The sequence below is a fragment of the Lactuca virosa genome, chromosome 4, assembly GCF_052849685.1.
Source record: "Lactuca virosa cultivar CGN04683 chromosome 4, Lactuca_virosa_CGN04683_v6, whole genome shotgun sequence".
Lineage (NCBI taxonomy): Eukaryota > Viridiplantae > Streptophyta > Magnoliopsida > Asterales > Asteraceae > Lactuca > Lactuca virosa.
The window spans coordinates 31,404,287-31,414,829 of NC_136429.1; the positions used below are offsets into that span (position 1 = coordinate 31,404,287).

The following is a 10,543-nucleotide window of genomic DNA, read 5'->3' on the forward strand; positions in this document are numbered from 1 at the left end:
GGCGTTATAACTTTGAGTGATTTCCAGAGTATGCAAGGTTGCCTATCAGTTGGATCTTCCTGAGGAGCTTAGCCAAATCCACAAAACATTCCATGTTTCCTAACTACAAAAGTGTTTAGCAGAAGATTCGGCAGTGGTACCCTTGGACGACATTTAGGTGGACGAGCTTCTGAATTATGTGGAGAGAAAGATTGCGATCTTGGATAGGAAGATGAATACCTTGCACAACAAGGGGGCGAGCTTGGTGAAGGTGAATTGGCAACAACGGAAGGGTTCTGAAGGAATTAGGAACCCAATGAGGAGATGTGTGAGCAATACCGAGAGGTATTTGTCACAACAAATTCAGAGGACAAAATCTTATTCAAGTGGGGGAGCATTTTAACATCTGTAATCTTGGTACGTAATTTACCTTGGCTTTATTTTGTATAATTCATTGAAATCTGAAAATTAGAGAAGTTTGGATTTAATCATATGAGACGCGGCACGCCTAGACCCATGGGTTGAACGTCTTTTTAGGGTTTTGGAGGCTATTTAAGCCCCATCACCTTGTAGGGTAAGATCATTCTCGGCCTCCATCATTCCTTATATAGATTTTCAGAAACCCTAGCCCCCATTTCATATATTTGAGCCTCTCCTCTCTCCTCTCATCCTCTTTGGTGTGTTTTTTCGATTTAGAGTGAAGATTCTAGCAAAATTGTATTGTGGAGCTTGGAATCAGAAGATCTCAACCTTCTCCTACCTTCTGGACCTTTGTAAGTGACAAAGATCCTTGCTTTTTAGCTTTTCATCATTGGATTTATGAGATATTGGTGTTTTAGTCCATAATTTAGTGTTTTTGGCTCTTCAATGGCTTGATCTTTGGAGTTTGGACAACTCCATGATCTTAGGATCAATCAAGACTTCAGATCTGACCTTATGGTAGAATTTTGAGAGCATGCATGAGCTCTCTTCACTTTATGCATCAAGAAAAGTGTGATTTTGGAGTTTTAGGAAACTAGGGTTTTAGATCTAGTGGATTTGAAGTGTTTGAATGAATAGAACAAGAAACTTTGTCCTTTAAGATGTCACTAGGATCCATATTTGAAAGTTACAATGATTGACTTAATGGATGAAGTCATATTTGAATGGATGAAACAGGATAGACACGGTGCGTCTTTCTGGGACACGGTGCGTCTTTCTGGGACACGACACGTCTCTTTGAGTCTTCTGATACACGTCTGATTAAGTGAGAAATATCGTCAGTTTTTTCATGTAGTGGGCGTTGGGCGCCTGGTTGACCAAGTGTTGACATTTTGACTTTTTGGCTAAGTTTGACATTGGGTCAAACTTTTGGGTTTTAGTTCACTGATTGAGTTTTCACCTTTCATTTGATATTTAGATGGTTTGTGAGACCGGCCTTTACTTTTCCTGCTAGTTGTGATGATTGTCTGTTTACATGTGAGGTGAGTCTTCTCACTATAATACGTAAGACACGAAGTGTCGGTGTATTCTTGTTGTCTTTGTGACTCTTGTTTATATGTTTGTATGTTTGATGGGTGGGGCCCAATTATTCAGGGTTGGGCTCATTAGTCATGACGAGGTCTAATATTTAGGGTGGGGCCCATTATCCAAGACGGGGTACATTATTTAGGACAGGGCCCAATATTCTATGATGTATATGGTACATTAGGGAACTCACTAAGCTTTGTGCTTGCAGTTTATAATTTAAATATGTCACGTATTTCTGGTAACAAAGGGAAGAGCATGACCTGATTGCATCGCGTCCACTAGAGATTTCACACTATCCATCTTATTACTTTACTTTGATTTTGGATTGGAATTCTAAACTCCTGTTTTGATTATCTTTTGTTAGGACGATATTTGAACTACTTTATTACGTTTTAAGAATGAAAAATTTTACTCTATATTTTGGGATGTTAGAGTCCTAATAAGTGTAATTGTAGCGTAAATATATCGGTAAAACCTATTTAGTGACATAAACTGTTGTCGAAAAATGAGTTCTTATTTAGTAGTGTAACCACTAGAAAAATCATGTAACCGCAAATATTTCTTTATGCGTCCGCCACTACCCAGAATGTGATGTCTCTGGGTGCAGTTCCGTCTAGCTCAACACAACACATTACGATTCTTGGAACACCGTCGAGCGTAAATGCTAAAACACACATCATCAAAGAAAACTCATAATATTATCAATGTTGTTTAAACTTACAAGGTAAATTAAAACTCAATAAATATTCATAAATAAAATTAAAAAAGGGGAATTCTTCATATACCCCTACCCTTTAATTGCTTCCTCTATCACTTATGGTGATATTTCGCCCTTTTTTTGTTTTTTGTTTTCTTTTCATTTTGTTGTTTTTTTTTATTTTTATTGTTTTTCCTATTGTTTGTTTCAGACTATTCATGTATTATTTTATTTTGACTATCTATGTGTTATTTTATCGTTAATACTATGTTTATGTTATTTTTTTTATCGTTCAGACTATTTATGTGTTATTTTTTGTTCGAACTATTCTTAATTTGTTTTTTCCAATTGGACTATCATTGTGTTGTATTTTTGGTCGTATTATCCACATGTTATTTTTTTCATTCAGACTATCATTGCGTTATTTTTCAGACTATCTATGTGTTATTTTTATTGTTTCGGCTATCTATTTGTTTTTTCGACCATCCATGTGTTATTCTTTTCGTTTTGACTACCCTTGTATTATCTACTTCGTTCGGACTATCTATGTGTTATTTTTTCATTCCGATTATGCTTGTGTTATTTTTTTCGTTCGGACTATCATTGTATCATTATTTCATTCAAACTATCCATGTGTTATTTTTTCGTTCGAACTACCATTGTGTCGTTTTTTTGTATGAACAATCCCATGTTATTCTTTTGTTGCGATTTTCATATCCGCTAAATAAAACCCAGACACAAACACATATAACTGTTTGTAAAAAGAATTAAAACAAAACATATATATATATATATATATATATATATATATATATATATATATATATATATATATATATAATTATACAAAAGTGTATAAATATATAAAAACATTTTCTAAAACACAATACACACATATGTAATTGTTTGTAAAAAAAATTGTTCGGATCACCCTATGGGTTTTCATGGAGCAATATATTAAGACGATGATAATAACTTTTAGAATTTAAAAATAAAAAATCAAAGACAAAAATATTGAATGGTCTATATTGTGTCGATTTTTTATAATTATTGAACAATATATAAAATACAATCATTCGTAAATAAACCTTACACATAAACGTACATATAGTTGTTCGTATTTTTTTAAATAGACATATTAAAACTATAATAATAATAATAATAATAATAAGACAAAACATCATAAAATGTCCCTGTGGTTTTCCAAAATATGATGTATAGTCTCTAACTTTAAAAAACTTAATAGAAGGTCTATGTGGTTTTCAATTTCCATCATGGCCGGTCCCTCACCCACCTAAAAAGACTTTTATATCATTTTCATTTCTTCTTATAATTAAATTTAATTAAGATTATTAAAAAAATAAAAACAAAATAAATAACCCCATTATGGGCCGATCTATATATATATATATATCTCTCTCTCTCTCTCTCTATATATATATATATATATATATATATATATATATATATATATATATATATACATATATATATATATATATATATATATATATATATATATATATATATATATATCGTCAGAAATAAGAAACTCACTTCCCCCACTTCATCATCTTCCTCTTGTTGTTCCTCACCTGCAACGCCATTCTCTACCATTCTCTCTGTTTCAGTACCTTCGCCTCAATCTCTAGTAACCTCCACCACAATTTGTCAGAATATGAACTCCAAAAATTGTTGTTATTGAAAGGGAAAATGGCGAGTGGCCAAAAAGCTGAAAGTGGAAGAAGCAAAAAAGGGGATCACCCAATAAAAAAACCCAGTTGCTTAAAGATCGATACCACCATCTGAAATAAGCGTACACTTGAAATGTTTCAAGAAATTATTCACATGGACTTGCTCCTTGGAATTATTTGTGCAGTTTCCATCACAGGTGTTGCAACGTTAGCCTAGGCCACCGGGTGTTGGAGTCTCGGAAGTGGTGCCGCTAGCGAGTTCCCGGCGTGATACCTAGCTGGCATCACATCAAGAATTCGTTAGAACCGCCCCAGGGACTGTGCCCTGGGAGCAAGCTCTGACGATCAAGTCAGATCGATATGTGATGAGATGGGTTCTCCTGGATGGAGAGAATCGCCTGGATATATGAGGAGACTGTATAGGCATGGTGGCTGATCTCTCAAGGTGGGAGAGGCCTGAGTATAGTGGGGGTTGTTCAGATGCTATCTAGGAGCTGATCTAAACATGCCTCCTTAAGGAGGAGGGCCTATTTTATTTATAAGGGACCATTAGGTATAGGGAATTAGTTCAGGCCATGGGCTAAGCCATTTCAGGCCCAACTAGTCAAGGCTGGGTTGAGCTGTCAGGAAATGCTGCCAGGCGTGGCCGTCGGACAGTGCAGTCTCGCTGGCTCGCTGTTTGGCCAGAGCGCCGACAGTCGGGTCTAGCAAATAGACCTACACCAACAACAGTCATGGAGGAAACTCAGATCAATAGGAAGACATCAAAAAATCGCCTGAAACCAAAACATATCAGTACAATCAAATCCATTACCACACCGTGGTGATTCCAAAAAAATTGCTCACCTCTCTATCATGCCACCAATCGTTGACTTGTACTTGAGATTTTTCAACTTACCTTTCTCTATCACGTCAATAATCGTTGACTTGTACTTGAGATCATAGCCTTGAATTTTGAAAGAACAAGTCTCTTTCATGTAAGTCTTGAACTCTCCAGTCTTTTTGTTTAGATTGTAGCCCGTGACACCTTCCGGAAGAATGTCAACAGGAAAATCGTACTTTAATAGCTCATTGTATGTTGTTGGTGTGTCGACAATAGTCAATGAAATTAAGTGGATAAACATGAATAACGATGATAGAAGAAGAAATTGAGTCGACGAAGAAGAGGAATTGGTAATCCGTCGGAGAAGATTTAATCTTATCTTCTTGGTCTCTGATGATTTATTTTATTTCCTTTTTTATAGTTTATTTTAGATTTTTTAGCTCTTTTTATTAGTATTGCATTGTATATTCATTATTTTGTTTATCATGGATCGTGTCAGGTACTTTCTCTTTTGCATGAGATATTTTGCAGGTTTTTGGAGCTCGTTGCGGTTGTGTATTATCTTGGAGATGGGCTTTGTGGGCTTTAGAGGCGTCATTGAGCTTTGCGGATCCATCAAAAGAGATTTGGGTTTAAAAATTTGAAGACTTGGATGAAGTGGGCTAATGAAGATGGGTCTTGGATTCTTATTTTGGGCTTGGACTATCCACATTTTGAAGCTTGAAGATGATTGGCCAAATTTGAATCATGTGAGGTGTGGAGGGGACCAATGGAATCTTGAGAAGTGAGGTGGTGTAGTGGAGAAAAAGAACCAATAGCATTCCAGCATCGTTTGTGAGGGTGGAGTCTCAGTCGCGCAACACTTGCGAGGGTACCCGCGCAACTGTGCACTTTAGGGCATTTTGGTCATTTTGCTCATCATTTACCTTGGGGGTTAGGTCTAGCAGTTGATACTTCGATTTGACACCATTAGAGCACCTTGGAGGCGATTTTGGGGAGCTTGATACACATGCTTCTCATCTTTCTAAGTAATTGTTAGTTTCTTGATGCAAAAACACTTTTTTGATTGTTTTCTTGTTGCCATGAGTGGCTAGTTTCTTTATTTTGGTCAACTTTGGCTAAAACCCTTGGATATTTGTGGGTTTTGAAGGATTCATGATTGATTGTCATTTATCTTATGTTTATGATTCTAGTTCATATTTCTTATGCTTGTTTAATACTTTGATCATGAGCTTGGTACTTGAATCAGAAATTGTTGGTTTTTTTCTTGGTTTAGCATTGAATCATTGAATTTACTTAGAACAAGGGATTTATGATGGCATAAATCATCTCTAGCTTATGCATCATAACTCCATTATGGATGTGTAAGCATTGACATCCTCTAGGAATTGGGGATTCCTTCATTCTTAAGGCTAATCAACTTTCTTGGGTTCAATTGTTTCAATTGAATCCCGGGCTTCCCCAACCTCCATACTACCGATGAGGAATCTTGGCATATCATGTTTCATGATTGTTATAACCAATTTGGGATGAATAATAAACTTCATATTCAATCCTAATGATAAACACACAAATGTTCATTGTGTTGAATTGCCTTGGTTGACCAATTCTCTCCAATATTTGAGCATCTCACCATCTTGCTTAATTGCAAGCTTTTTAGTTATTCAAGTCTTAGTTTTCAAGCAATCACCCCCCCCCCTTTAGTTTAATTGTAGTTAGTTAGTTTATTACACTAGTTCTATTGGATTGCATTGGTGATTGAATACAACCATTTCCCCGAGGATCAATACCACTTTTTATCATTATATTACGTTTTATTTGCAAACAAATGGTATAATTTGCTTGGTGGACTTGACATCCCATCAACTTTTGGCGTCGTTGCCGGGGATCGAACCTGGGTCACCCGCGTGACAGGCGGGAATACTTACCACTATACTACAACGACCTCATTAATGATTGTCTCACGTAAGATGTTGTGAGAAAAACCTAAAGAAATCATTCATAAGTACTAAATGAGTACAAAAATAAAAATAACTTATTTTTGCACAAAAAAAATATATTAAAGACTAAATGTATACAAAAATATTAAGGACTAAATGTGTACACGTGAGAAATATATTACTCTATTAAGTCATTTTTACCGGCTAACCTAGAATAGAATGTCATAAGGACTGAATGTGTACAGTTTAACAAGTTGAAGAGTGTAAATATGGACGAAAAAAATATATTACCTTATGAATATATATAAATCAAAAAAATATATTACCTTTTAAGTCATTATCACAATAATCAACACCCATTAACAATAATCGATCATTATTTCATTTGTACCAAATTTATCATGTAGACAAAAGCTACTTATTTCATTTGTTCACCTACAAAACATTAAAGAATATAAACAGATTATGAACAGAAAATATTTAATTTGGAGAAGAAATTTGTTTCCTATAGTCGGGCGAAATTGCCCTAGGCAATTTCTCATTACGTTTGCCAAATCGATTAAAATATGTATATATACTAGTAGTTCTATCCAAATGGATAAACATCAAGAATGGCAATAGCAGACTTGAAGCATCGATCCTCGAGTTCACATGACACTCACATATGAAGACAATCTTAACCTCTTCAAAGCACTTACAAGTCAGATCAGATAAGAGCACTAAAGACAATAGCAACAACCGTTCGCCTAGATCTCTAAATATAAACCTTCTTTTTGTTTTCAACTTTTCAAGATTTTAAGAAACCATAAGAGAAAGAAAGAGATTTATGTGTTGTTGCAGATGGCGGAGGAGGATGTTGGAATTTCAGCCATAGATAGCCCCATGAAGAATTATAAGGTGATGGTGGCAATCGATGATAGTGAGTTTAGCGAGTATGCCCTCACTTGGGTCCTAAAAAACCTTGGCTCCACCATTCGTGATTCACAACTTGTTATCTACACAACTCGAACCCCAGTTGATATCGGCTATTTGTATGCATCTTCTTGGGGAAGTATGTCGTTGTTTATCTATCTATATATCAATTTATCCTTATATATAACTACTACTCCTAAGGATGAAATGGTTTTAGATTCACTTCCTTTTTATTGCAGCCGCTGAGCTGATAAAGGAGCTCAAAGAAAGTGAGAAGAAGGCAGCTCTTGAGTTACTCGAGAAAGCTAAAACTACATGCACTGATTACAGGGTGTGATTTCGTTTTCTCCAAACTTACAACTAATTACAAACTGAGTAAGTTAGATTTTGTTCTAAAGAAATATTGGATTAAGTTCTTCTTGAATTCACAGATCATTGCAGAAGGAATGACAGAGGTGGGAGACCCTAAAGTGGCCATTTGCAATGCAGTAGACAAGTTAAACATTCAGTTGCTCGTGGTAGGTAGCCATGGTCGTGGAGCTGTCATAAGGTTTCCTTCAATATAACTCTTATATGTTTTGTTAAAAATAACTAAGTTATTGTCCTTAACTATGAACAATAGCTCTTTTTAATAGTATTAGAAAGTTGATATAAAACATTATTATTTTTTTAAACAATATTACTTTAATCATCTATAACATAGCATATGTATAACTTTATATATAGTAAAACATTTTCGTGCTTCATTTGAACAGGACGTTGTTGGGGAGTGTCAGCAATTATTGTGTCCACCATGCCAACTGCCCGGTTCTTGTCGTCAAGAAAACAGACTAATTAATCTGTATTCCTTTTGCATATGTCGATAATATAAATAACAACTTATGTATAAAACAATAAAGAAGTTCATGTTTTGGAATTAAAATGGTAATGCATGATACATCTGAAAAAATGTTAACACTAGAACAATATTTCATTTCAATATTATATCTGAAAATGTTAACACTAGAAGAATAATATCTCATCCAAATATTTTGTTAAGAGTTGCTGCCAATCTAACACCACCTTGAGCTAATCGCCAATTAACAATTGGTAAACGTGACAAAAAGTAATCATCTCCAAGAACCGAATCATTCCCAACTCCTTTGTATGCCCAACTACATGCTGCTTTTATTCCTTCACTTGCATATCTGTTGAAAGTAATTAAATTTATAAAAACAAAAAAAAAAATGTTCATTTCTAATTGTTTTTTTGCGTCTATGTATTATATATGGTTTCACGTACATGTTAGGACAAGTATTCTGATTTCTGCTACACTTCTCCCATGTTGGAACTTGATCTGCCCATTCTTTCTGCCAAATAAAATGTATAAAAAACTAACTAAAATCCCCCAAAAAAAAAAACTTAAAAATTATTAAACAAGTCATGTAATATTGTAATGTAATAATACCGTTATGTTAGTCTGAATTGCGTTGACAAGATTTTCAACATTAGAATCATAGAATCTTTCTTCTGCAGTCTCAATTATGCTGTCATCCCAAACCTGTATAACGTATTGTATGTATCTTTTGATCGTTAGTTTAACAAGATCAATCTTAATTTTGATTACATAATGGTAATTATTTTAGGAGTTTTACATGATGAAGTTCTGATTTTCTTGTGAACCAATGAACATTAATCGTGTTCCCACCTCTATCCGAAGTGAATCCTACATGTAGCGGCTGTAACAGGGGCAATTTAGTCTTTTCACTTGTTAGATAATAAAGTCAAATTGGTTATTATCATATACCTGATGAATGTCTCCCATGTAATGAGAAAGAAAAAGCAGTGCCTCTGTAAGATTATCTACAATGATATGTTTAATGTATTTCATGTTCATAGTTCATTTGAGATCTCGAAACAAAGAATTAGAAAAAGAAATTTGCGAATTTAATTACACTGAGTTGTTTGTTTGCCATAGTCGAGTAGCTGTGTGGTGTAGTTTTTAATTGCCCCGGCGACACATCTTCCGGCCACTCCATCTTCATCCTTACAGTCCCCTGCTCACAAATCACCATTTAAGCACATAAAAATGGCGGATTAACAGAAAACAAAACAAGAATCTCGATTTTCCACTACTACTTACTGGTATACTGATAAGTGCAGAGGTTATCAGGGGTATCGATGTAATGAAGCGCCGACGACCAATGATATCGGAACTTGACATGATCGGCCCATGAACATTGACTCGCTAAATCACCCTCTGCGTATTTTGGTAACAGATCCTTGACTGCGTTTGATGCTGCTTCACTCAATCTTCCCTGAGCTATCTTGCAGGTTGTGTAATGGCCGTCGACGCCCCAGCCGTGAACGGCGGCCGGTAAAAGAAACAGAAGGAGCAACGGTAGGGCGCTTCTCAGGGACTCCATTTGTGAGTTTGGGAACGTGGGTGTGGGATGATTTATCATGTATGTGATATGGGGAAGTGTGAAAGTGTAATGATGATATCGAACTAACTTTTTTGGCGATTTGTGGGCTGTTTCTTGTTTTTGGTAATGTGTTCACATTTGTTTGGCGATTTGTGGGCTGTCTGTTGTTTTTGGTAATGTGTCCACATTTGTTTACATGGTATGATTCTGGATTTCTGATTGCTTTGTGAGATTATTGTTTTGGTATGTTAGGAGATCATAAGGAAGGTTGTTTTGGTTCTTTTGAAGGAAAACGTGGCAGATATGGCAATTAATTGAATCAAATTTGTTTATTATTATATGAATCTTGGACACATATAAGGAATGACAATCAAGGGTATATATCTCTCTTTTAAGTTATATTTTTATGTTTTTGATGAAAGTATATGCACTCGAATAAACTCAAAATGGTCAAAGTTCCCAAGCATTTGCTACATCATCTGATTTTGACATTGGAAAATGTTTTTCAAAGCAATGAAATATCAATTGAAATGGAATCTAAAAAAGTGGTATGCGAATAATTATGGATAAATCAATTCATTGAT

The 10,543-nt window shown here is 35.1% G+C and overlaps 2 protein-coding genes and 1 non-coding gene across 4 annotated transcripts; 1 reads left to right on the forward strand and 2 right to left on the reverse strand.

Moving 5' to 3' along the window:
- Positions 1-6,575: 6,575 nt before the first annotated feature.
- TRNAD-GUC (transfer RNA aspartic acid (anticodon GUC)) lies at positions 6,576-6,647 on the reverse strand. The gene has a single exon. It is a non-coding gene; the product is annotated as a tRNA-Asp (tRNA).
- Positions 6,648-7,169: 522 nt separating this feature from the next.
- Positions 7,170-10,205, forward strand: LOC145103858 (universal stress protein A-like protein). Of its 2 annotated transcripts, none has more exons than XM_079041131.1 (4): positions 7,170-7,693; positions 7,794-7,885; positions 7,986-8,072; positions 8,310-10,205. In XM_079041131.1, exons 1-4 carry the CDS (start codon positions 7,483-7,485, stop codon positions 8,418-8,420), a joined length of 501 nt encoding a protein of 166 aa, XP_078897257.1. In that variant the 5' UTR covers positions 7,170-7,482; the 3' UTR covers positions 8,421-10,205. The 2 variants fall into 2 exon arrangements, with proteins under 2 accessions (XP_078897257.1, XP_078897256.1); XM_079041130.1 differs by having other exon boundaries at positions 7,177-7,693; positions 7,986-8,104.
- Positions 8,418-9,998, reverse strand: ENDO2 (endonuclease 2). Its single transcript, XM_079041129.1, has 7 exons — positions 9,677-9,998; positions 9,489-9,590; positions 9,341-9,396; positions 9,189-9,272; positions 9,002-9,094; positions 8,836-8,903; positions 8,418-8,741 (listed from the first exon to the last, which is right to left on the reverse strand). Exons 1-7 carry the CDS (start codon positions 9,996-9,998, stop codon positions 8,573-8,575), a joined length of 894 nt encoding a protein of 297 aa, XP_078897255.1. The 3' UTR covers positions 8,418-8,572.
- Positions 10,206-10,543: the final 338 nt, after the last annotated feature.

Bases quoted from the DNA above. Each gene is read 5' to 3' on its own strand.
- LOC145103858 (XM_079041131.1), top strand. From the start codon at position 7,483: ATGGCGGAGGAGGATGTTGGAATTTCAGCCATAGATAGCCCCATGAAG. The intron at 7,886-7,985 runs GTGTGATTTCGT...TTGAATTCACAG, and splicing joins CTACATGCACTGATTACAGG to ATCATTGCAGAAGGAATGAC. The intron at 8,073-8,309 runs GTAGGTAGCCAT...TCATTTGAACAG, and splicing joins TAAACATTCAGTTGCTCGTG to GACGTTGTTGGGGAGTGTCA.
- ENDO2 (XM_079041129.1), bottom strand. From the start codon at position 9,998: ATGATAAATCATCCCACACCCACGTTCCCAAACTCACAAATGGAGTCC. The intron at 9,273-9,340 runs GTATATGATAAT...CCCCTGTTACAG, and splicing joins ACATGGGAGACATTCATCAG to CCGCTACATGTAGGATTCAC. The intron at 9,095-9,188 runs GTAAAACTCCTA...TACGTTATACAG, and splicing joins GAAAATCAGAACTTCATCAT to GTTTGGGATGACAGCATAAT.